General features: G+C 36.2%; 1 protein-coding gene across 10 annotated transcripts in view; it reads left to right on the forward strand.

Moving 5' to 3' along the window:
• Positions 1 to 26,727, forward strand: part of PRKDC (protein kinase, DNA-activated, catalytic subunit) — a 194,384-nt gene that overhangs the window by 19,020 nt on the left and 148,637 nt on the right. For all 10 annotated transcript variants that reach the window (XM_058564533.1, XM_058564542.1, XM_058564534.1 and 7 more), the window contains 12 exons: positions 77 to 126; positions 766 to 891; positions 2,134 to 2,286; positions 10,323 to 10,438; positions 10,777 to 10,936; positions 11,949 to 12,035; positions 12,487 to 12,606; positions 13,041 to 13,200; positions 19,283 to 19,389; positions 21,655 to 21,745; positions 22,581 to 22,744; positions 23,722 to 23,874. In XM_058564533.1, coding sequence (XP_058420516.1) covers positions 77 to 126; positions 766 to 891; positions 2,134 to 2,286; positions 10,323 to 10,438; positions 10,777 to 10,936; positions 11,949 to 12,035; positions 12,487 to 12,606; positions 13,041 to 13,200; positions 19,283 to 19,389; positions 21,655 to 21,745; positions 22,581 to 22,744; positions 23,722 to 23,874 — 1,487 coding nt within the window. The remainder of the gene's footprint in view (positions 1 to 76; positions 127 to 765; positions 892 to 2,133; positions 2,287 to 10,322; positions 10,439 to 10,776; positions 10,937 to 11,948; positions 12,036 to 12,486; positions 12,607 to 13,040; positions 13,201 to 19,282; positions 19,390 to 21,654; positions 21,746 to 22,580; positions 22,745 to 23,721; positions 23,875 to 26,727) is intronic.

Consider the following 26,727-nt stretch of genomic DNA (forward strand, 5'->3'; position numbering starts at 1 on the left):
GGCTGTCATTTTTGTTGAGTGTTTGGTTGTGTTTTTCAGTGTTTCCTTCATTTTTGTTTTCGTTTTCTTTTTTCAGTGCATCAGGGTTTAATCAGAATATGTTCTAAACCAGTCATCCTTCAAAAGGTAAATTCTGAATCTAGTTAGTCTTTTGTCACTGAAAGTTAGAAATGTTGCTGGGATTTTTAGTTTGTAAATATACTAAAGTGGCCTTTGTAGTTGTTAGCCATGCCTTACATTTTGAAAAGTGGAGGAAGTAATACTTCTATATTTTTTTCAGGTGAAAAAACTTCTCCTAAGTTATGAAACATCCTTAAACATAGCTTTACTATTATGTACACAGTTTTACAAAAAGAGATTATTTTCTCTCTTGAAACTCTAGGACAAAAATACTTAGATGTATTACGGGAGGCATAGCTTAGTTAAAGTTACAGTGTAGAAAAAGTTACAGTGTAGAAATAGGATGAGATGAGAGCTTGAACTGTGTGAGAAAATGAGATAAATAGTTTATAACACATTCCTTGGATATTGTTTTGAAATATTTATTAATGCATTACTGTTTTAGTTCTGGTTGGAAAAGTCATGACTTTTTTCCAGCTTGAGTTTTTATTATGCTTTATTAATATACTGTCTTCCTCAATCAAATTATAGTCTCCTACTGGTGGCTGTTTTAGCTTAAAAAATTCTGAGAATCAGAAAGTTCTGGCAGCAGCACTTATTTTGTGAATCCATCAGTAAGTATTGGCATGTTATCTTTCTGCCCAGGGTGCTGAGTCTGAATCCGAAGACTATCGTGCATCAGAGGAAGTTAGAACTGGCAAATGGAAAGTGCCCACGTACAAAGACTATTTGGATCTTTTTAGAAATCTCCTGAGCTGTGACCAGATGATGGTAAAAATGACAATTTTAAAGCCATAAAGGCACTCTAGTTCCTCTTTATTAGTCCCCATAGTTTTACAATTAAGACTTATGTATTTCAGAATTATATTTTACTAACTTCCAGTAGTTTTTTAAAGTACTTAAAGTAATGAAACAGTGTAAGTTAGGATAAAGCGAGACTGGAAAAAAACCGAAAGCAACAAAATCATAGAACTCATGTGAAATGCTGGGTCCTTATCTTAGGTTACAGTTGCAAGTGTGGCATAGTTGATGCTAAGTTGTTGTTTCTAGTAGACCCAGCCTCTTAGGTAACAAATATAAAGGCGTTGTCACCGTGGAACAGCTGTGCTCTTTCTATTTGTTGAAGATAAAGCCAGTCGACTGAAGAGGTATGAAGGAGCTGCACAGCTGTTATTTACGTCGTTTATGGTTAGAATAATGCCTCCTGCCAAATGTCTTTCTAGTACTTGTTTCTTTAATGTCTATTTGAAGCCAGGTTCTGGCCACCATTTTAACATAGACTTTGACAAAACAGTAATAGTCTAGGAAAAGCAATTTTTGTCAGTAGATAATTCCTGTCCTGTGAAAAATCTTAGGAGTTTTTAGTTGTTTTCTTATTGAGGTAAGATAGTATAGCAGTATTAGTAATTTTACCTAAAATATCTTCTTGTATGTGATGTTAGATATCCCTATATTATCAGGTTAAGTTCCATAGAATATTTGACAGTAAAGGCAGAGTAATTGGCCTGTGTTTTTGGAATGGTGGAATAGTTTCACTTTTAAAGAAATGATAGATATTGATACTTTTAAACCCTGTCTGAGGATAGGTAGATATTTATCCATATGTCTTTATGCGTTTATATGTGTGTGTGTGTGTGTGCATGTATACTTGTGCATACATAATGTATATGTGTGTGTATAGTATACATATGTGTGCGTACACACACACAAATATTGGGGTCAATAATTTGACATGATTAGCCTAAATCTTCTCCTTCACTACTATGTACTTAGTAAGTGTTTGTTACATGACTGGATAAATTGTCTCTGACTGAGATGATATTGTCCTAATAATTTAGGAAGGTGTCTGCACTTTGCAGTTTGAAAACTGCCAGGTAAACCTGCTACAGTTTACATAGATGTTTCCCTAGCGCCTAAATGTACATGTACACCTGTATGTGTCTGATGCTTATTTAATACTCACACTGATACTTTTTTGTAGAAAATTTAAAGTTTATTTTTCTTTATTTAAAGGATTCTCTTTTAGCAGATGAAGCATTTCTCTTTGTGAATTCCTCTCTTCAAAGTCTGAATCGTTTGCTGTATGATGAATTTGTAAAATCAATTTTGAAGATTGTTGAGAAATTGGATCTTACACTAGAAAAACAGAATGTTGGGGAACAAGAGGTTAGAAGTTTTTGTTAATAATAATTTTGCATCATTTTTCTACCAACTCTTTTTGCATGTAAATATTCAGGGGAAAATAGCACATTTGTAGAGTATTGTAGGAAATTCGTTTCTTCAGCGTTAATATGTGTTGTTGATACTTGCTATTTGAATAGCCTAATGTGTAGAAAATGTTATCACTAGATTGTTCAAAAAGTAAAGTTTTATATGTTAAAACAGTCTTTTTGAAAAAGTTGTTTACTGTTTACTAGGCTTCTTTGTTACTCATTCCTTAGCAGTAGTAAGAGTCAGATCTTATTTTGTGTGGAGGTGACTTTTTGCAGTAGGATAGGGAAACCTGGGATTTCTCTTGTTTATACCTAAGGAAACTCCAAACTCTGAGTGAAAAGTATTAAATGTGTTCTTGAGATAGTAGAATATAGACAATAGGCAGAAAAGGAATAACGCACCCTCCCTTTTTTCTGTACCCAGTTTTCCTGGCCCCAGTAAAAGATAGCCATAGCTAGGAGCTGCTCTGCTCTTGTCTGAGGAGTATTGATAACAAAACACTATGATAATAGGACTAGTGTCAAAGGGCTTGCGTTCCAGTGGAAAACATCTAGTTTACTTGTGAGCTCAGTGATTTTTTTTAGACTAGATTATGCTTGTTAGAGTTAGTGCATAGGTACTTCCATTGCAATACTGTGAAGTTAGATAAGAGATAATGGGGAGGATATGCAGAGGGTGAATAAAGGAGACAGGAAAAGGCCATTTGTCATGTTGACTTTATTGCATCTGTAATGTTCAATTCTTTATGCAGGTTAATGGGAACACCAATGTGTGTTTTATTGCTTTTTATGCTTCACGTATGTCTAGAATAACTTCATTAAAAAATTTGCGAAAAGAGACTTACTGGAACTACATCAGCCAGCAGACCCACTTCTGAGAACACGTCTTTATCGTTTTGTTGTCTTAGGATTCCCTTGCACTTTGTTTCTCTTCTTGTTTTCTGTTCTCTTGTGTCCTGTCGTGCTTGCTTCATTCCAACAGCTCAGTTGTCACCTCTGTTAGCACTTCCCAAGTAAAGCCAGTCTCCAACCCTGTCCTCCTGTGTACCTTCCAGCTCTGTATTTCTAACTACTCGTTTCTTCCTGAATTTGATAACACAAATTTAATATGTTAATATGTATATATATTTTTTTTTGTGAGGAAGATCAGCCCTGAGCTAACATCTATTGCCAATCCTCCTCCTTTTTTTTTTCCCCCAAAGCCCCGGTAGATAGTTGTATGTCATAGTTGCACATCCTTCTAGTTGCTGTATGTGGAACGCAGCCTCAGCATGGCCGGAGAAGCGGTGCGTCGGGGCGCACCTGGGATCCGAACCCGGGCCGCCAGTAGTGGAGCACGCTCACTTAACCGCTAAGCCACGGGGGCCAGCCCCTAATATGTTAATATTAAGTTAATATAACATAGGACAAAGTATACATAGGACTGTTGATTATTCTTCTCTTTCTCAGTATGAAAACTCCAAGTCACTATTGATACTTGCCGTGTTTTAAAATCCTGCCTCTGTCAAGGCATCATAGGTAGCTCCTTCAAGAAATGACACCTCCCCCCTTTGTATTTTTGTATTTGTACTAGTCTTTTTGGCGTCTCACGTGTTCTTTTGTTTTCTGCGAGTTCCATCATTTTTGTCAAGCTGTAAGCTCTTGGGGACCCATCGGTCCTTTTCTCACTTGTGCATTTCTTCCTCATAGCATCAGGCCTTGACTGTGAAGTCAGTCAGTCAGTTATTTGTGGAAAGCCTATATGATTGAGTGGTACAATGTTTGTTTTGGTACATTTAATGTTTTTTCCTCTTTTTTTTTAATTAATGTCATAATAGTTTATAACACGGTGAAATTTCAGTTGTACATTATTATTTGTCAGTCACCATATAAATGCATCCCTTCACCCCTTGTGCCCACCTCCAAACCCTCTTCCTCCTGGTAACCACCAACTGTTCTCTCTGTGTGTTAGTTTATCTTCCACGTATGAGTGCAGTCATGCAGTGTTTGTCTTTCTCTGTCTGGCTTATTTCACGTAACATAATACCCTCCAGGTCCATCCATGGTGTTGCAAATGGGACAATTTTGTCTTTCTTTATGGCTGAGTAGTGTTCCCTTGTATATAGATACCACATCTTCTTTATCCATTCATCACTCAAGGGACACTTGGGTTGCTTCCATTTCTTGGCTATAGTGAATAATGCTGCAATGAACATAGGGGTGCATAAGCCTCTTTGGATTAATTTCAGGTTCTTTGAATAGATAGTAGTGGGAGAGCTGGATCATAAGGTATTTCTATTTTTAATTTTTTGAGGAATCTCCGTACTATTTTCCATAGAGAGTGCACCAGTTTGCATTCCCACCAGAAGTGAATGAGGGTTCCCTTCTCCACAACCTCTCTAAGATTTGTTATTTTTTGTCTTGGTGATTATAGGCGTTCTGACGGGTGTAAGGTGATATCTTAGTGTAGTTTTGATTTGCATCTCCCTGATGACTAGTGATAAACATCTTTTCATGTGCCTATTGCCCATCGGTATATCTTCCTTAAAAAAAAGTCTCTTCATATCCTCTGCCCATTTTTTGATTGGGTTGTTTTTTTGTTGTTCAGTTATGTGAGTTCTTTATATATGATGGAGATTAACCTCTTGTTGGATGTATGATTTGCAAATACTTTCTCCCAGCTGGTGAGTTGTTTTTTCATTGTGGTCCTGGTTTCATGTGCCTTGCAGAAGCTCTTTAGTCTAATGAAGTCCCACTTGTTTATTTTTTCTTTTGTTTCCCTTGTCCGTGTAGACATGGAATTCGAAAAGTTCCCTCTATGACCAGTGTCAAAGAGTGTACTGCCTATATTTTCTTCCAGGAGTTGTATAGAGTCATGTCTTACCTTCAAGTCTTTGATGCCTTTTGAGTTAATTTTTGTGTATGGTGAAAGCAGATGGTCTACTTTCATTCTTTTGCGTGTGGCTGTCCAGTTTTCCCAGCACCATTTATTGAAGAGACTTTCTTTTCTCCATTGTATGTTGTTAGCTCATTTGTTGAAGATTAGCTGTCTATAGATGTGTGGTTTTATTTCTGGGCTCTCAATTCTGTGTGTCTGTTTTTGACCGCTACCGTGCTGTTTTGATTACTATTGCTTTGTAGTATATTTTGAAGTCAGGGATTGTGATGTCTCCATCTTTGTTCTTTTTTCTCAGGATTGCTTTAGCTACTCGGGGTCTTTTGTTGCCCCATATGAATTTTAGTATTCTTTCTTCTACTTCCGTGAAGAATGTCCTGGGGATTCTGATTGAGATTGCATTGAATCTGTAGATTGCTTTAGGTAGTATGGACATTTTAACTATGTTTATTTTTCCAATCCATGTGCATGGGATGTCTTTCCACTTCTTTATGACATCACTGATTTCTTTCAATAATGTCTTAGTTTTCATTGTATAGGTCTTTCACCTCCTGGGTTAAATTTATTCCTAAATATTTTATTCTTTTTGTTGCGATTGTAAATGGGATTGTCTTCTTAAGTTCTCTTTCTGTTAGTTCGTTGTTAGAGTATGGAAATGCAACTGATTTTTGTAAGTTGATTTTGTACCCTGCAACTTTGCTGTAGTTGTTGATTATTTCTAATAGTTTTCTAATGTATTCTTTAGGGTTTTCTGTATATAAAATTGTGTCATCGTCAAACAGTGAGAGTTTCACTTCTTTGTTGCCTATTTGGATTCCTTTTATTCTTTTTTCTTGCCTAATTGCTCTGGTCAAAACATCCAGTACTATGTTGAATAAGAGTGGTGAGAGTGGGCACCCTTGTCTTGTTCCTGGTCTCAGAGGAATGGCTTTCAGTTTTTCCCAGTTGAGTTTGATGTTGGCTGTCGGTTTGTCATATATGGCCTTTATTATGTTGAGGTACTTTCCTTGTATACCCATTTTGTTGAGAGTTTTTATCATAAATGGATGTCGGATCTTGTCAGATGGTTTCTCTGCGTCTATTGAGATGATCATGTGGTTTTTATTCCCCATTTTGTTAATGTGGTATATCACGTTGATTGATTTGTGGATGTTGAACCATCCCTGTGTCCTTGGTATAAATCCCACTTGATCATGGTGTATGATCTTTTTAATGTATTGCTGTATTCGGTTTGTCAATATTTTGTTGAGGATTTTTGCGTCTTTGTTCATCAGTGATATTGGCTTCTAATTTTCCTTTGTATTGTCCTTGTCTGGCTTTGGGATCAGGGTGATGTTGGCCTCGTAGAATGTGTTAGGAAGTGTTCCATCTTCCTCTATTTTGGAATCATACCAAAAGGATAGGTATTAAATCTTCTTTGAATGTTTGTTAAAATTCTCCAGAGAAGCCATCTGGTCCTGCGCTTTTATTATTTGGGAAGTTTTTGATTACTGTTTCAATCTCTTTACTTGTGATTGGTCTGTTCAGATTGTCTATTTATTCTTGATTCAGTTTTAGGAGGTTGTATGAGTCTAAGAATTTATCCGTTTCTTCTAGATTGTCCAATTTGTTGGCATATAGTTTTTCATAGTATTCTCTTATAATCCTCTGTGTGGTGTCCGTTGTAATTTCCTCTCTTTCATTTCTAACTTTATTTATTTGAGCCTTCTCTCTTTTTTTCTTGTGAGTCTGGCTGTTTGTCAATTTTGTTTTATTTTCTCAAAGAACCAGCTCTTAGTTTCATTGATTCTTTCTACTGTTTTTTTGGTTTCAATTTCATTTATTTCTGCTCTGATTTTTAGTGTTTCCCTCCTTCTGTTGACCCTCAGCTGTGTTTGTTCTTCTTTTCTAATTCTGATAGGTACAGTTTAAGATTGGTTATTTGGGATTTTTCTTGTTCGTTAAGGTTAGCCTGTATTGCTATGAGTTTCTCTCCTAGGTCTGCTTTTGCTGCATCCCATATGAGTTGGTATGGTGTTTTTTCATTTTCATTTGTATCCAGATGTTTTTTGATTTCTCCTTTAATTTCTTCAATGATCCAGTGGTTGTTCAGTAGCATGTTGTTTAGTCTCCACATATTTCTCACTTTCCCAGCTTTTTTCTTGTAGTTGATTTCTAGTTTCATATAGCATTATGGTCGGAAAACATGCTTGATATGATTTCAGTCTTAAATGTACTGAGGCTTGCCTTGTTTCCTAACTTATGGTTTATCCTTGAGAATGTTCCATGTGCACTTGAGAAGAATGCATATTCTGGTGTTTTTGGAGGGAGTGTTCTATGTGTATCTGTTAAGTCCATCTGGTCTGGTTTTTCGTTTAATTCCGTTATTTCCTTACTGACTTTCTTTCTGTATGATCTATCCATTGATGTAAGTGGGGTGTTAAGGTCCCCTGTTATTATTCTGTTGTTAATATCTCCTTTTAGATTTGTTAATAATTGCTTTATCTGTTTTGGTGCTCTTGTGTTGGTGCATATATATTTATAAGTGATATGTCTTCTTGGTGGAGTGTCCCTTTTATCATTATATACTGCCTCTCTTTGTCTCTCATTTCCTGTTTTATCTTCAAGTCTACTTTCTCTAAGTACGGCAACACCTACGTTCTTTTGTTTGCCATTAGCTTGGCGTATTGTCTTCCATTCCTTCACTCTGAACCTTTGTCTTTCTTTAGAGCTGAGCTGTGTTTCCTGGAGGCAGCATATTGTTGCATCTTCTTTTTTAATGCATCCCGCCACTCTGTATCTTTTCATTGGCGAACTGAATCTAGTTATACTTAGAGTGATTATTTATTTATTTTTGGGCGGAAGATCAGCCCTGAGCTAACATCCATGCCAATCCTACTCTTTTTGCTGAGGAAGACTGGTCCTGGGCTAACATCCATGCCCATCTTCCTCCACTTTATATGGGACACCACCACAGCATGGCCTGACAAGGCGGTGCGTCGGTGTGCACCCCGGATCTGAACCCGGGCTGCCAGCAGCGGAGCTCGCGCACTTAACTCCTATGCCACGGGGCCAGCCCATAGAGTGATTATGGATATATGAGGGCTTAATGTTTCTATTTTGTTGCTCATTCTCCCATTCTTCTGCATTTCCTTTGTTTCTCGTCGTGTGTGTTTCGGACCACCAATTCTGTTTGGTAGTTCTGTGTGATGGTTTTCTTAGCTTTCTCTTTATTTATCGTGTGTGTCTCTCTTCTGGTTATTTGTTTAGTGGTTACCATGACGTTTGTATAAAAAATCTCGTAGATGAGATGGCCAATTTTCTGATGGCCTCCTATTTCCTTAGACTAAATTGATTACATCCCCTTCCTCTTCCCTTTCTAAGTTATTGTCACAAGTTATTCCATCTTGTGTTGTGAGTTTGTGCTTAAAATGATGAGGTTATATTTATTTTTGGTGTTTTCCTTCCGTAAATCTTTGATGTTATAGTTAAATGTTTGCTAATCTATTCTGATAGAGAGCTGCAATTTTTTGATATTTTCTACCTATTTTTCTCCTTGTTCAAAGCTTTATATCCCCTTTCTCTTTTCTTTTTTTTTTTACAGGCATAAGTGCCTTCTTTAGCATTTCTTGTAGTGGGTGTCTTGTCACAATGAACTCCCTTAGCTTTATTTGTCTGAGATAGTTATTATTTCTCCATCATATCTGAAGGATATTTTCACTGGATAGAGTATTCTTGGCTTTCTGGAAGTTTTTGTCTTTCAAAATTTTGAGTATATAATTCCACTTTCTCCTAACATGTAAAGTTTCTGCCAAGAAATTGGCTGTGATCCTGATTGGGATGCCTTTGTACATTATTTTTTTTTATCTTGCTGCCAATAATATTTTTTCTTTGTCATTGACTTTTGCCAGCTTTACTACTATTTGCCTTGGAGAGCGTCTTTTTATGTTATATTTAGAAGATCTGTTGACTTTATTCACTTGTATTTCTAGCTCCTTCCCCAGGTTTGAGAAATTCTCAGCTATTATTTCTTTGAACAAGCTCTCTGCTCCTTTTTCCCTTTTTGTCCTTCTGGAGTACCTATAATCCTTATGTTGCATTTTCTAATTGAATCGGATATTTCTTGGAGAATTTCTTTGTTTCCTGTTAGTCTTATTCTTCTCTCTCCTCCATCTGGAGCATTTCTGCTTTGCTATCCTCAGTAATGGTAATTATTTCCTCCATGTTGTCAGCTCTGTTCTTTCAAGATTCCAGATTTTTCTTTATCTCTTCCATTGTGTTTCATCTCCAACATTTCTGATTGGATTTTCTTCATAGTTTCAATCTCTTTTGTGAAGAAGTTCCTGATTTCGTTGAATTCTCTATCTGTATTTTCTTGTAATTCGTTGAGGTTTTTTTTGATAGCTGTATTGAATTCTCTGTCATTTAGGTTATAAATTTCTGGGCCTTCACGATTGATTTCTGAGTGCTTGTCATTTTTCTTCTGGTCTGGAGATTTAATATATTTTTGCATACTGCTTGAGGGCGTGGGCTTATTTTTCCTCATGCTGAAAATATCTGGTTGCACCTTCTCTTCCGTCACTAGTTGGAGTTCAAGATCTGTGTATTCTGAGCCTGCCACAATCCATGGGCGCTATGGCTGACTGGTTGTGCTGGACTGCTGGGTGTGGGAGGGGCTCGTTCTTTCGCCTGCCCAATCCCAGTGGCTTCTTGCTCTTCTCTCGCTGTGTGCTCTCCTGGGGTCCTAGCTTGATGAAGGCACCCCTGCAACAATTCAGTCCCCTCCATATAGGAGTTTCCCATGCGCTATGAGGGAACTTGGAGAGCAATGGTTTTCCCGTGGAGGGCCACCCCTCCCCCCTTCTCTCTGAGGACCGCGTGGTCCTGCCTGAGGGTCGCTGTCATTGGGATGGAGATGAGTTCTCCTTACCTCCTTCCACTTCCTCCAGAGGTTCCAGCACCTCCACCTTCAGACGTATGGCTGCGTGGGTGTATCAGACGTCGCTCGTGTTGTGTGAATGTCCTCTGTTGGTATATGAATGTCCTCTTTGTTGTGTCTTGGGGGGAGAGGCTAAGGGGGAAGCTCACTCTGTCATCATGCTAACATCACTCCATTGGTACGATTAATTTTTAAGGATGAAACTGAAGCTACTGGTGTTTGGATGATCCCAACTTCAGATCCAGCTGCTAACTTGCATCCTGCTAAACCTAAAGATTTTTCAGCTTTCATTAACCTGGTAGAATTTTGCAGGTATTTTTTAAAAATTCTAATTATTTAAGAGTGAAAATTATCAGTTATTGGCTATAACATAGGAAAAATACTTATATACATGTAAGAAATGAAATAGCAAAAGATTTACAAGTCAAAATTGCTTATATGAACCTAAAATATACCTGAATGTACCAAGTTCAAATTATCATTGTTTTTATATTTAAAACATCCTCAGGTAGGGAAAAAAGAAGTATAGGTATACCTGAAAATTATATAATGGAATCGTAGACCTGTTTGATTATGTCGTTTATAGTTTCTTAGCAGAATAAAAAATATGATAATAATTTCTATATTAAGTTTTTAATTTGTTTTCACAGAGAAATTCTTCCTGAGAAACATGTAGAATTTTTTGAGCCATGGGTATACCCCTTTGCATATGAATTAATTTTGCAGTCTACACGGTTGCCACTCATCAGTGGTTTCTACAAATTGCTTTCTATTGCTGTGAGAAATGCCAAGAAAATGAAATATTTTGAAGTAAGTGTTTTTTGGATGACATTGAATATTTCTGTTTTTTGAGATTGCATGAGCATATATAAATGCCTTATAAAATATAAGATTATACCATATTGCTATTCTAATATCTACTGATTTTTTTACCTGTGTTTTTTTTGGTGAGGAACATTTGCCCTGAGGTAACATCTGTTGCCAATCCTCCTCTTTTTGCTAAGGAAGGTTGGCCTGGGGCTAACATCCGTGTCCATCTTCCTCTGCTTCATATGGGACACATGCTACAGCGTGGCTTGACAAGCGGAGTGTGGGTCCACACCCAGGATCCAGACCTGCAAATCACAGGCTGCCGAAGTGGAGCACGTGAACTTAACCACTGTGTCAGTGGGCTGGCCCCTTGTTATCTGTATTTTTAAAAACTGATAATGTGATTGGCAATTTGATGACACTCTTAAAAATGTTAACTAATAGCATTTTCTGTTCTGATTTTCAAGTGCCTGGCTGATTATGTTAGGTTAACTCAGATTCTCAAAGTGTGGTCCTAGGACTAGCAGCATCAGCATTACTTGGGAGGTCTCCTGCCCTCTCCAGACTTACATAATCAGAAACTCTCGGGGCAGGGCTCACCAGTCTGTGCTAACAGGCCACCCAGGTGACCTGTGGCTGGTGAAGTTTGGGAGTAGCTGGATTAGTGTACCTAAGGTTCCTGTCAGTCATGCACACTCTGACTAGTTAATACAGGTGAGCATATCTCCCTGCTCACAGTGCACCTATGGGATTCTGAGCAAGGGGGAATGGACTTTGGCTTGGACTGCAGGCTGTGGCTTTGGACCAGCCGTCTACTTCCCACCTCATGCTCCGTTTCTCACTGGCCTCTGCCTGAAATGTGTTCAGAGCCAATTTTCCTTCCCCTCTGCATAAGAACTTGGCAAAGTGAAAATGGATTCACCCCTTAGAAGAAAGGCTGGGAACTGCTGGATTAGGGCACAGAATTACCTGATTATTGTTCATGGTACTGATTTACTATTTTATTCAACAGGGAGTTGGTCCAAAGAGTCAGAAACAGTCTCCTGAGGACCTAGAAAAGTATTCTTGCTTTGCCTTGTTTGCAAAGTTTGGTAAAGAGGTAATTTTTAAATGATTTATCTAGCCTTATCATGGGTTATTTAAACATGAATGTATGTTGAAAAAAAATCTTAGTGATCTTAAATAATCTACTTAAAACTTGGTTTGTTTAATCCAGATTGGAATTAAGGGATTAAAACACACTAATAGGGGAAATCATTGTGCTTCAAAAGTGCATTGAGTTTTCTTAAAATAATTTGAGTGATGACCACTCAAAATTAATACATTCTTTAGCTTTTTCATACAATGGGAATTAACAAAAGTTCATTTAACAAATGAACTTTTCCTGGAGATCAGGGCTTCATTTGAAAATGAACATGGTCATGTCAAATAAAGGCTACATGATCATTTTTCATATTTGAGAATATGGTAAATATTTTTTAGTTGATTTTAAAATCGTAAGCTCTATTCAGGTCCACAGCACTGTCTTTGTCTTCTTCTTTCTTGTTAAGGTGTCGGTTAAAATGAAGCAATACAAGGATGAACTTTTGGCCTCTTGTTTGACCTTTATTCTGTCCCTGCCACATGACATTATTGAACTTGATGTTAGAGCCTACGTTCCTGCATTGCAGGTAGAAGCATTGTCTTGAGCAAATCCATTTCTTCATACAATGTTATGTTTCCTAGAAAACATGGAAATGTCCAGGTCTTGCTGTGGCAGTCACAACAGGTGCTTGCCCATCAGACACCCCTGGTTCAAGTTCTGCTTCTGCCACTTAGTAGCTTTGGGACTTGAGACACTTGGCTGGGCCTCTCTGAGCTTCTTTTACAGATAGATGTGAGGATTAAAACTTGGTGCTTTGAAAGTCTGCACTGTTAACACGAACCATATAGACTGGTGCTGCTTGTTTTCCTAATAATGAACCAGGATGCTTCCACTTGCCTCCAGCAGTGTCTGGCATTCTGGTAGTACAAAGGCTCATTCATTAGAAACCACAAATAATAGGTGATTTTCTTTAAGTCTTAAATTCCTGTTTCAGTTTACCTTTTTTGTATTAACATATAGCTGGCTTTCAAACTGGGCCTGAGTTATACCCCGTTGGCAGAAGTAGGCCTGAATGCCCTAGAAGAATGGTCAGTTTACATCTGCAGACATATAATTCAGCCCTATTATAAGGACATTCTACCCAGCCTTGATGGATATCTGAAAACTTCAACCTTATCAGGTAAGGTTTAGGAGAATTGTGATGTGTATCTTAAATAAAATGGCAGTGTAGTAACTATAATAGGACTATTTGTATTTTTGCAACTTCTGAAATTTGAACCCAGCATATTCAAAATGTGTTTGATTGGTATTTTTGTAATCTCCCCAATTTATTTCAGTATAGTTGGGACATAGGAAATATAACTCAGGCATTAAACCCATTTTTCATTTTACTCACATATATCCTACCAAGATCTATAAGATCTTCAAGGGCAAAAACTCTTAGATATCTTGAACTCCTTATAGCTCCTAATACGCTGCTTTGCAAAAAGCTTTTCTTGAATAAATCAAACAGAAATTAAAATTATAGGGTAATTCAATAGTAATTTTATATTTTGATGCAAGCTCACTTGATTTTTGTTGGTTTTTCAAGTTTAACTGATGAAGCACTAATGTTAGCCAGTTAAGAATAATTGTCATAGAAGAAGTAGGTTTGGGAAGATCCAAAGAAAAAGTTCATCTGGCCAGGCAAAACTATTACTGGTCAAGAAACATAGTACCTGAAGTCGAGGGGGCCAGATTTACTTGAACCAAATGAAAAGGGACATTGTTATCAGATGGAGCCAAAAGAAAGGTTCAGTTTTGAGAAAGACACTGAAGTATTGCTAAGAATTTAAACTTTACTGTCATCAAAGTAGAAAATCAAGTGTTATTTTGTAAAATTTCATCTGTGTAAATCATTGCTTTATTGTTCACTTTAAATATTGTTGGTTTGGAGACATTAACTGAAAGGCGTCTGACAAATTTCATTCATTGTATCTGTGTTTTTGTGACACCCTCGATACATATTCAGAGTTCATGAAGAAAGAGTCACAGTTTTGGGAGATTGTTTTGTAAATGACGCTAATAACAAGTATCATTTGGAGATAAGAAATACAAACTAATTATTGTTTATAGGTTATGTAGGCTTAAAATTCACGTTACATAAGGAGTATGGCTATTTGAGTAGATCACCAAAAATACATGGACTTAGTTAAAAAATTAATATATCTAGTAGCAGAGATCTTTGTGGTACTTTTATTTGCTTTTTTGAATTTAATTCTGTCAGTTAACTCATTGAAAAGATTGGTGTTCGTTTTAAATTAATAAGACAAATTGCTGTGATTCTTTTAAGCAAAGGATTTATCTATTGATAAATATATATACTCTAGATAATTAGAAGATAGGGAAAAGCAGAGAGTAAGTAAAATTAAATAACAAAAGAAAATCCATAATCTTAAAGACAACCACTATTTTTAGTAATGTTTTATGTGATATCAAACTTCCAGAACAGTTGCATTAATGGTAAAAAGAACTCCTATGTACTCTTTACCCAGAACCAGCAGTCCTTAAGATTTTGTCACATTTGCTGTATCATTGAATTACTTTCTCTCTACATGTTGTCTGATAATATATATGTGTATTTATTTATACATGACATTTTTTTATGAACCGTTTGTATGTTGCAGGCATCATGGATATTTATGCCTAAATACTGCAATGTGTATTTCTTCAGAGCAAGGACATTCTTTTATATAACCACAGTATCATTATCAAAATCAGGAAGAATAACATAGATATATTACTCTTCTCTAATCTGCCATCCATATACAAATTTTTCAGTTGTCCCATTAATTTCTTTTATAGCCGTATTTATAGCTGTACTTTTCCTGGTCCAGAATTCAATCTAGGACCATGTGTTGCATTTAATTGTTGCAACGCATTATCCTCTTTTAATGTGGGATACTTCTTTAACCTTTCTTAGTTCTTATGATATTGATGTTTTGAAGATTATAGGCCAATTATTTTGTAGAATGTCCTTCAACGTGGGTTTGACTGATGTTTTCTCATTATGAAATTCAGGTTTTGCCTTTCTGACAGAAACACCCAGAACTGATGCCATGTCCTCCTCCTAGCATCATGATGACAGTTGGTGCCATTACAGTCATGTTCATTTTGACTTTTTGGTTAGCAAGTGTCTGCTCCATCTTTTTGTAATTGTGGAGTAACTGTTTCTCCCTTTGTGTGAGTTAGTCATTTGAGGTCCTCTCCCTCTCCTCTTCCTAAATTGTTCAGTCCTCAGGCCTTTATGTGGTGCAGAGGAAGGTAGGTATTGGGGTAACTGTGGTGCTCCTGAGGAACATGAGGAGGGCAGCCCCGAAGGGCATCTTGGCGTGGGGGTCAGAGCTGGAGCAGGGTGGGGGCACCCACATATTGAGGCAGCCTTGTGGGATATGGGGGTCCAGGCAGGGTGAAGAGGGCAACATACGAGTGATGATCAAATAAATAAATAGATTAAGGATAATGGAAGCTAGGTTTCTCACTGTTAGAAAAGAAAGTTACAAGTACAGAAAGGGAGAAAACTAAAGTGAACCCTGTGGTGTTGGATAGGAGGTGGATGTATCAGTGTGAACTCATGGTCCTTCCTACTTCCCTCTCTCTCTCTCTCTCTGCCTTTCTCAAACGCGCGCGCATGCACATACACACACACAACTGTATACATATATACAAATTCGGATCGATGTAGAAATAGATGAAATAAATAAATGTAGAAATAGATGAAGGCATGTGTTTGTGTATATATGTAACACAGACATATATTCTAGTTCTGTCCATTGAAAGGGACTGCCTGGAAGTAGTGATACGTTAATAGTAACGAGCAGACCTAGTGCCCAGATGATGGCTTCTAAATGTTATTTTCTACTAAAAGAACCAGAACCCATTGGGGAAATGACTGATTCCAGCCTGGGACAGGGAAAATACAAGATGAACCTAAAGTATTGTATTTTCTGAAACATCTAGAAATCAAGGAAGTGAGAATGACGGGGAAGGGTCACAGGCAAAATGGGATAATTTGAGCATCAAAATAAATTACTCGAGAAAGAGATTATACTGTATTTAATTACATAGGGATTTTTTTCAGCTTTTTAAAAATTTATTTATATTGAGATACTGTTTGTTTATAACATTATATAAATTTCAGGTGTATATCATTATATTTCGACTTCTGTATAGGCTACATCGTGTTCACCAATGAAGGTCTAGTTTCCATCCCTCACCATACAATGTGCCCCTTTACCCCTTTCATCCTCCTCCTACCCCCGTTCCTCTCTGGTAACTACCAGTCTGGTCTCTGTATCTGTGTGTTTGTTTATCTTCCACATATGAGTGAAATCATACAGTATTTGTCTTTCTCTGTCTGACTTATTTCACTTAGCATAATACCCACAAGTTTCATCCATGTTGTTGCAAATGGCAAGATTTCATTTTCTTTTTTATGGCCGAGTAGTATTCCATTGTGTATAAACATACACACCATATCTTCTTTATCCATTTGTCAGTTGATGGGCACTTACGTTGTTTCCAGGTCTTGGCTATTGTGAATAATGCTGCAGTGAACATAAAGGTGCATATATCTTTTCAAATTAGTGTTTTCATGTTCTTTGGATAAATACCAGAAGTTGAATAGCTGAATCATATGGTAGTTCTACTTTTAATTTTTTGAGAAATCTTCGTACTGTTTTCCCTAGTGGCTACACCAGTTTATGTTCCCACCAGCGTTGTACGAGGGTTCCCTTTTCTCCACATCCTCTCCAGCACTGGTTATTTCATGTCTTTTTAATAATAGCCATTCTGATGGGCATAAGGTGAAACCTCATTGTGGTTTTGATTTGCATTTCCCTAATAATTAGTGATGTTGAGCATCTTTTCCTGTACCTTTTGGCCATTTGTATATCTTCTTTGGAAAAATGTTTGTTCAGATTGCCTATTTTTTAATCAGGTCGTTTGTTTTTTCGTTGTTGAGTAGTATGAGTTCTTTATATATTTTGTTTTTGTTTTTTTTTTTAAAGATTTTATTTATTTATTTTTTCCCTCCAAAGCCCCAGTACATAGTTGTATGTCATAGCTGCACATCCTTCTAGTTGCTGTATGTGGGAAGCGGCCTCAGCATGGCCGGAGAAGCGGTGCGTCAGTGCACGCCTGGGATCCGAACCCAGGCCACCAGCATCAGAGTGCATGCACTTAACTGCTAAGCCACGGGGCCGGCCCAAAACACATTTCTTTTATTTAAACCAAAATTATTAAACTTGTCTCATTTACCAAAGATGTGCCTTAATGATGTGAATATGGATTCTTGAAATGCTTCCGAGTTAGTTTCTGTAAGATTTTTTTTAAAGTCTGGCACATTTAAAGCATTATAAGTGTGATTTCCTTATTTTCAGAGAATTTTAGGAATATTCATTTTATGTAAGTTTATTTATCTATATAAATAAGTCAGAACACAGCTCTTTTAACTTAAGAGACTTTATAATCTAACTTATTAATACCCTCTAAATATAGGAGAGTGTTACACATGTAAGAAGTAAAGGCCTTTCTCAGTTCAGCCACAAAGATACACAGACACCTGGAGAGCTTAAATCTTCAATTCTGCAATTTGAGTCAAAACTCAAGAGACACAAGAGACAGACAAAATACTGACCAGGCAGATATCAAAGAGCATTTTTCCCAGTGTACAAAATTCTTGACTAACTTGAGTTCCAAAAAATTTTAAAAAAGACTAAAAATCAGGTCCTCTTTTCATCTCTGGCCCGTCAGAGAGTAGATCTCTAGCATCTACCCACAAAAGGTCACCAATTGGTCAGCAGACCATAAACCAAAATTCTCAGTCATTGCCCCCACCCATGGGGACTAGCTTAGTGGGCATAAGTAAACCAAGAACACAAAATCATAGAAAGGAGAAGAACTGGAGAACCAGAATGCAGAGGTAAGATTTTATTGTCATTTGGGATTCATTTCTGGGAGCCAAGAAAAAACCATGCTGGGATTAAACTACCTATCCTTCAGCAATGAAAGCTTACCTTTCACTGGGCATCGCCAGAACTAGTGAAAAATAACTTTATAGCTGTAAATTATGACTCTGATATAAAATGAATGTGTGTCAAAGATTTTATTTAAATCAATAGTTAATAAAGGAACTAGTAAGATGTTACAACTAGTTCCTGTAACCTGAATCTAATCATGAGAAAACATTAGACAAATCCAGATAGAGGGACAGTGTACAAAATTCTGGCATATGATTTTTAAAATGTCCAAGTCATGAAATTCAAGGAACGACTGAAGAACTGTTTCACTTTCAAGAGGACTAAATGATAGGACAACTAGATATAAATAACGTGTGGTTCTGAACTAAAACATTGTTAGAATCAATGCTGGAGCTCGAATGGGGCTGAGGATTAAATGTGGGTAATGTGTCAAGGTCCGTGTCCTGATTTGGATAGTTGCATGGTTGTTATGTAGGAGAATGTCCTTGTAGGAAAGCCACACTAAAGGATTCAGAGGTGGTGGGGCATCAGGTTGGTAACTTACTCTTAAATGATTCAGAAAAGAAAAGTTTGGTAATATGCTTTCAAATTTTCTATAAATTTATGATTGTTTCAAAAAAATAATTTATAGTTAGGTACTTTATGACTGTAAATATTCTGTTCCTCATCCAGCTTTCACCATAATAGATTTAGTATCCATTGATGATTCTTCCTGAGTTAATTATTACAGTGGTAGGTGCAAAAGGGTGATTTTCAAACTCCATCATTCCTTTTAGACTAAGTGGCATTCTGCTGTAAAAAATAGCTGTCTTTTCTCACCTGTTTATTTCTTTATATCAGTTGGGACTTCTGGATTCTTGTTTTTTCAGTGGGTCTAGTCTTTTACCATTTTTATTGATTCTGATGCACAAATTGTCTGAGATTGGGCTTGTGTATGAGGAGTGGGAGCTGGCTTTCTTTCTTTGAGCAGTTCCTTACTTCCTGGCACCACAGATGATTCAGGCTCTGCCCAGTCTCTGGAATTAGCCACTTCTGGAAGGAACCATGATTTTAGTAGACGATGGTATTTAAAAGCAAGACAACCCACTGTTAATGTTGTTTGTTCTAGAAACTTAATTTTTTGATCGTAATTAAAATTAGGATTTTAATGTCTCTGTTTGGCAATATAGTGTGTTCTCCCTAGTATTCATCAAATAAATGAATGATTGCTATTTAAAATTGATTTTTGTTTCCTGTTGGTAGATGAGACCAAGAATAACTGGGAAGTGTCAGCACTTTCTCGGGCTGCCCAGAAAGGATATAATAAAGTGGTGCTAAAACATCTGAAAAAGACAAAGAACATTTCATCAGTAAGACATTCCTTCTATTTTCTTTAATTTCAATATATTTTAGCCATAAAAATGTAAACTATATTAACTATTTATTGTCTTGATCTTGTTTTTCTGTTCATCTCTACCTTGAAATGAATTTAGTGGATAATAAAAAGTAATATGGTTTGTATTCAATGAGCAGTTGGAATACTGATATTTTGGATGTAAGGTTAATTCATTTACTGATTAGATCTTAAATATATCATTTTGTTAAGTTTAATTCATGCCAGTTTTTGTGTTTTTTCAGTGATAATTTCTTAAGACCAGTTTTTTTAGATGGGGCATATAATGTAACAGGAAAAAATGATGTAGAGAAAATTGAATTAGTATAAGGAAAATATCTATTTTAGATATGAAGTGAAAACTAAAATTTGAAGAACTTTTAATGTCTAAAACGATAATGCAAACTCTAGGGTAAATTTTTCCTACCTCATTTTTGACAGTTTGGATTGAGAGACTTGAATGAAACTAGAAATGGTAGTCTAAAATTTTTTATTGTATTATCACATATAAATAAAGCAAGATGAAATTACTTGAGCATTTCTGTAGTTTTGCAAATAAAATTTCTTTACAGATACATGACCCCTATTCCCTAGGATAGCAGTTTTCAAAGTGTGGACCCCTGGGGGCACCTGGGTGCAAGGCAAAGCTGTTTTTACTCCTTGACATTTGCGATATGGTGTAATGATGGGTAATGCTCTTGGTTTCTTAGCACTTCATTAAACCTTACCTTGACCCTTGAGCACACATGTTTTTAGTATTCTGTGTGATGAAACAGGAAGTATGCATAAAGCAGTCTGCTACGTAGTGAAGTATGAGAGTTGTCTTCCAAAGGACTTGTGTGATGCTTTGCGCTGTGAGCTAACAGCCCTTTTTTTCATGAACATTGTATTTACTTGAAAGAACAACTAAGAGACAGACTAGCTATTTAGAATTTGGCAGACATTTTCTCTAAAGTAAACGCAGTGAGCCTGTCATTTCAAAGAAAACGTCTGAGAGTATTTGTTGCCAATGATAAAATTCAAGCATTTAAGTGAAAATTAAAATTTTGGAAAACTTGTAACTATCACCATGAGCTTGATGGCTTCTCGTTACTTAAAGATTTTTCTGATGAGATTGGTGGTGATATTAACAAATGTGATTTTTGCATATATAATGAAATGTGTCAACATTTGAAAGATCTGCATAACCCAGTGAACCAGTATTTTCAGATGGATACTACATTATGCTACTGAGGCATGGATGGGTAGAAAATCCACTCAAGGTGAAAGATAAAACCAATGGATTTTAATGTAATATACTACATAAAATTCATCGGTAAAATTTCAGATTCCACATTGTAACTAACCTTTAAGAAACTACCACTTACTCAGTTTTGGGGTGTATCAAAGAAGAACCATGATTATCTAAAAAGACTATTAAAATGCTCCTCTTTCTTCCAATTACAGCCCAAACAACATGTCACAGGAGCTGTCTTCTAGTGAGCCAGACGATAGATTTGCACAAATGTGAAACAGTCCCCCTTACCTGAGATTTTTTTGTTTATTTGGAAAATATACTTACTTTTCCAAAAAATATGTTATTTGTTAACGAGTAATAGGTTTAGTATTTTTAAATAAAATAATAACTATTTAAATAATTTTTTAAGTTTTAGCTTCTAATATGATAAATATTGATAAATACGACCCACATAAACAAAAGGTCTTTGGGAGTCCTCAGTATTTTTTTTTTTTTTTTTTTTTTGGTGAGGAAGATTGGCTCTGAACTAACATGTTGCCAATCTTCCTCTTTTTGCTTGAGGAAGATTGTCCCTGAGCTAACATCTGTACCAATCCTCTATTCTGTATGTGGGACACTGCCACAGCATGGCTTCATGAGCGGTGTGCAGGTCTGCACCCGGGATCCGAACTCGTGAACCCTGGCCTGCCAAAGTGGAGTGCACGAACTTAACTACTATGCCACTGGGCCAGCCCCCCTCAGTATTTTTAAGAGTTTAAAAAGTCCTGCCAAAACTTTTGGAACCACTGGTGTAGGAAATGGACATCTAACTGCAAAATTGGAAGAGATGTGACTTCTTTTCACAAATTTGCAATAAAATTAACAGCAGTACCGTGTAGGATATAATGAACTATTGGGAGGCCTTAACAATAGAGAGGGTCCTGAAATAGTTTTTCTTTTCTCATAATTCTCTCTAATTTTTAAGTCAGCTATCATCACATGTAATACAGTTGTTCATGTTTGCAGAATGAAGCACTGTCCTTGGAAGAAGTAAGGATAAGAGTAGTACAGATGCTTGGGTCTCTAGGAGGACAAATAAACAAGAATCTCATAACAGGTAAACTTTCCTTTAACATAAATGAACCTCGGTATAGATGTTTGTACTTTAATTTGGCCTTATATAGATCATGGTATATTCTGCTATCAGAATAATCACATCCATTTGCTCCTGTATGTGATTTACATATTTTCAAGTAAGATTTCAGAGAATAATATTTGCTTAATGAAATGCTTTGACTGTCCTCACGCAATCTGAATAATTAACTATACTAGCAGGGAAAATATTCTTGCTTGATTTGTGAAGCATGTTTTCCGCTTTGAAATGGAATCTAATTTGACATTCTTTTCTATAATAAACTTTGTGTCAGGAATTCAAAGTTAATCTTTTAAACCTGATATTCTTAACATTTGGATATTTTTAGGTTGTTTTTATTGAGAATTAATGTTTTTGATTAGTAAAAATTGATCTGTATTTTTACTTTGGAAATTTTATATTAAATATACCAGTGACTTTTGGTTATTTAGGAAATGAGAGCCTATATTGCAAAAAAGTGTTAAAAGAGGAGATTTTTAATAAAAATGTTGTTCGTTTATCATTTTTCCACAGAATACCTTAAGTAACTCCTACTGAAATTAAAAATTAAACATTCTGGAGTGTTAGACTTGTATAAAACTACTTTTACTTTAAATCTAATTTAGAAATAGTGTATCTGTGATTTCTAATTTTGTAATTACATGTCTAAACTAAAACAAAACCCAAAAAGGGAAAGGTTAGTAAAGTGCTTAAGTGAAAAGTATAACAGCACTCTGGGTTCACTAATGAATTGTAGAGCCATTGGTATTAAAACTAAGATTTTGAATGAAAAAACGCTCTTCTTAATCTTCTTTAACAGCTGCATCCTCAGATGAAATGATGAAGAAGTGTGTGGCCTGGGACAGAGAAAAAAGACTCAGTTTTGCAGTGCCGTTTATGGAGATGAAGCCTGTCATTTATCTGGATCTCTTCCTGCCTCGGGTCACGGAGTTAGCTCTTTCAGCTAGTGACAGGCAAACTAAAGTACATGTATTTTGCATCACTCTCTTTTTTTTTTTTTCCTTTTTGCTGAGAAGATTCACCCTGAGCTAACATCTGTTGCCGGTCTTCCTCTTCTTTTGCTTGAGGAAGATCAGCCCTGAGCTAACATCTGTGCCAGTCTTCCTCTATTTTGTATGTGGGTTGCTGCCACAGCATGGCTGATGAGTGGTGTAGGTCCGTGCCCTGGATCCAAACCTGCGAACCTGGGCCGCTGAAGCGGAGCACGCTGAACTTAACCACCACGCCATGGGGCCGACCCCTCATCACTCATTATTTAGAGTCTATTGTTTTTAAGACATATATTTGTTAGGAAATAGGTAATATACTTCAGCCATTCCAATATCATTAATTTTTGTATTTTCTGTAATATGGTAATTAGAAAACTACTCATTTATCTGAAGTAGATGTCATTGATAAATGAGAGTTAAACATAAGTCATCTTAATAGATAATCTGGCAAAACATTAGTAAATCAAAAACTCTTCATAATAGAAAATGCAGTGCAGAAGGCATTTAAAAGTGATTTTCAGTCTATGCTTGATTATGTCTTCTGCCTAGGAGATTAGAAACAAATAGTCTCAAGTTTTTACATTAATTCCTAAATATTGAAAGTGCTTCAAAAATATTTTTACTAAAAGGAGCGATAGTAGTGGAAAATGTGCTAACAAATGAAGCAAAGTTCTGTAATATGGCAACATTGAAATATATTTCTTATGAATGTATATGGACCTAATAGCTAAAGCTTTTAAATTTCAATTCTTAATTCTTGCATAATGATTAAAGTGAACAGAAGCATTAATTTTATACAAGTGCTACTTCCAGTTATTTTATATTTGGATGTGATAACTATCTGCTACAAAAGTTTTTCTTTTTAAAGGGCTAAATTGAGCATCATTTTAATATATTCTTCTCTTGTGAATATGAAAACTTAAACTTTGTTGAACTCCTGGCCTATTTTAGATTGCGGCTTGTGAACTTTTACATAGCATGGTTATGTTTATGTTGGGAAAAGCCACTCAAATGCCTGAAGATGGTCAGGGTTCCCCACCCATGTACCAGCTCTATAAGCGAACTTTTCCTGTGCTGCTTCGACTTGCATGTGATGTAGATCAGGTAAGTGAATGATTTTGAGTTTGAAACAAAGTTTAAAATTTAAAATTTAAAAAAAAAAGTTCTGCAGAATTTAAAAAAAAGTTCTGTCTAGTTCAGTGATCATCAAAGCTTGCTTCACTTTGGAATCACTTGGGGATCTTTAAAAAAAATACTGCTGCCTGGCTGCTACCCTCAGGCTCTGATTTAATCCCTCAGATATATGACCTGGGGATTGGGGTGATTTTTAATGTGCACCAAGTTTTGGAATCAGTGTTCTAGTTAATGGTTACTGAGAGTCTAGGCATCTAAAGCTGAATTAGCTGTCAGCTCTTTCATGGAGGGACTCACACTCTTTCAGAGAGTGAAGAATAGATAAGGAACCATGGCCAGTAGTGATGGGAGAGACAGAAAATGTTGGTAAATGGCCTATTACTGATGACTTTATGGGCAAATTCTCCATTGCTGCCAGGAAGCAGAAAAAAGGTAGAATTCTCAGTTCATTTTATGAAGCTAGCATAACTCTATCAGGGTGCACACATTAAAAAAGAAAACAAAATGAAAAACTCATTTATAAATGTAGATGGAAAATTCTTCTGTATATATGAATGAATACAGTCCGACAGTATATTACGATGCACCATGATTAAATAGGATTTGTGTTTAAAACTGGAAATTTACCATAGAAATAGATTTCAGAAGCAGTGATTCTCTTTGTAGAAGCCTAAAAGGCATTTGTCCTAGTAAACTAGGAGTAGTTTAATGTTATCTTTAATATGCTAAAGAATGTCTACCTGAATGTCACAGCCAAATCATCCCTAGTCGTGAAGCATTATCATCCCCAGTCGTGAAGCATTACTGCTGCCTTATGCTTCGACCAGGACAGAAGCCCTTGGTGAGAAGCGATTGGCCTGTTAACAGGCACCTCAGCACCTACCCAGAGCAGTGCCTGTGGCTTGGTGTGGTTGCTCAGTATAGCTTCACTCGTGTTTAGTTAGTTCTTTGCAGTGGTTAGTATCTGGGCATCACCAGGCTGTGAGTTACGAGGGAGGGACATTAGAAAGGTAGGAGAAAAGATTATTATTTTGGATATAATTTGTTTTAATCCAGAAAGCCCAAGAGTATCGGCTGATAAACTCTAAGAATTAATAAAGGAAGAAGCTGATGAATTACAAAATAGAATTCTCCTGTATCCGTATTCTCGTGTATCTCATATACCAGTATGGTCCACTTGGAAAATATGTCTACAACATCCCATTCATAACAGTATCAAAAATGTATATAGAATGTCTGAGAATAAACTTCAGTATGCCAGGAAAACATATGTTTTATGAATATAAAATCAATATGGTATGTACCTGAGTTAGAAAAATCAATATTGAAAAAATGCCAACTCTTCTCAAATCAGTCAATACATTTGATATCATCTTGCAAAAGCCCTGCATTGATTTCATTTAGAACCTAAAAAGTAATCTGAAATAATGATTGCTTGAGCCTAACCAAGAAAACATTTGACAGGGTAGAGCAGTGAAGGGGGTTCTGCCCTAACGCATGTTGAAAAGGAACCACATTAATTAAGAGGTTGGACTAGTGCATAGATAGATTGGGGGAGAGTCTGTAGGTGGGAGGTGGGCCCAGATGTATGCATCAAAATTGTGTATATGGTGAAGAGGCTTTTTAAGTTAGTGAGAAATGGGTCATTTAGTAAATTGTGTTAGGCGAATTGACTAACATGAAAAGTTAATTTCAAATTAAAAAGATTTAGAAGGAAAAACAAACTATAAATATATTACAGGAAAATGTAATGATTTATAGCGTGTCTGTCTGTGTATATCTTTGGATCGGGAGTCTTTTTCATTGATAAAAACATTAACTAGACTAGAAACCTATAAAGCTAAGGTGAACCTCCACATCCTCATCCCTTTCCCACTCTTATTCCTCAGGAAAAGCTGCTTTATCCTCTGCAGAAAGTTTAGTGAATAGTCTCCTAGATCTTTGTAGAAACAATTTTTACAAACGTGCATTTATGCTTTATTTATAAAAAGTAGGATCACAGCATTCAAAAACACTTTCTTTTATACACAAAATGTGATTTCTGCTACTTGGATGCATTTGGTTATCATTACATTACAGGCCTCCTTCCATGTCTTTCCATAATGTTTGCATAGAAAGGGAGATTTTTCCTACAAGATATTGTGGGTAGATATATAGAAGAAAAATGTTAATGTGGTGATACTTATGGCTTTATGAATGTTTAAAATCACTGAATGGCACAAAACCCACAATTTTAACATAGACATAATGTGGGAAAAAATTTATTGCAATAGTCTACTGAAGGTATAAGATCTAAAAATTGCCAAATGGATAAAGAACAAAAATAGGCATAATGAAGAAATATATATGGCTAATGAAATATATTTTAAAATAGTCAGCCTTTTTAGTAAACAAGGAAATTCAAATTAAAATGATATTGTTTGCAGCAATTGTCAAATATTTAAAAAATTGACAACATTGATATTGCCAAGTATGTAGGGAAAGGGCTCTGTGAGTCATGGCTAGTGGGAGTGTGGATTGGCAGAGTGTGGCTCTGCAGGCAGAGGAAAAGGCTTGGTGACCTGCAGCACTTGTCCAGCAGTTTCATTACTAGAGATGTACTCAGCGTAGTGTGTATAAGACTTTTCTTGTGATTTCTTTATATTAGTCATAAATTAGAAATACCTGCATTTCTAACAACAGGATTTAGGTAACTGGATCATGGTATGTCCATATATGAGATACTGGGCAGCTAATAACAATAATGATATAGCTTATGTATTTATATGGAAAATAATCAAAATTAAGAGGAAAAGTGGTTACAAAAATGTATATTTATTTTTA

The sequence above is a fragment of the Diceros bicornis genome, chromosome 21 (assembly GCF_020826845.1).
Source record: "Diceros bicornis minor isolate mBicDic1 chromosome 21, mDicBic1.mat.cur, whole genome shotgun sequence".
Taxonomy (NCBI): Eukaryota; Metazoa; Chordata; class Mammalia; order Perissodactyla; family Rhinocerotidae; genus Diceros; species Diceros bicornis.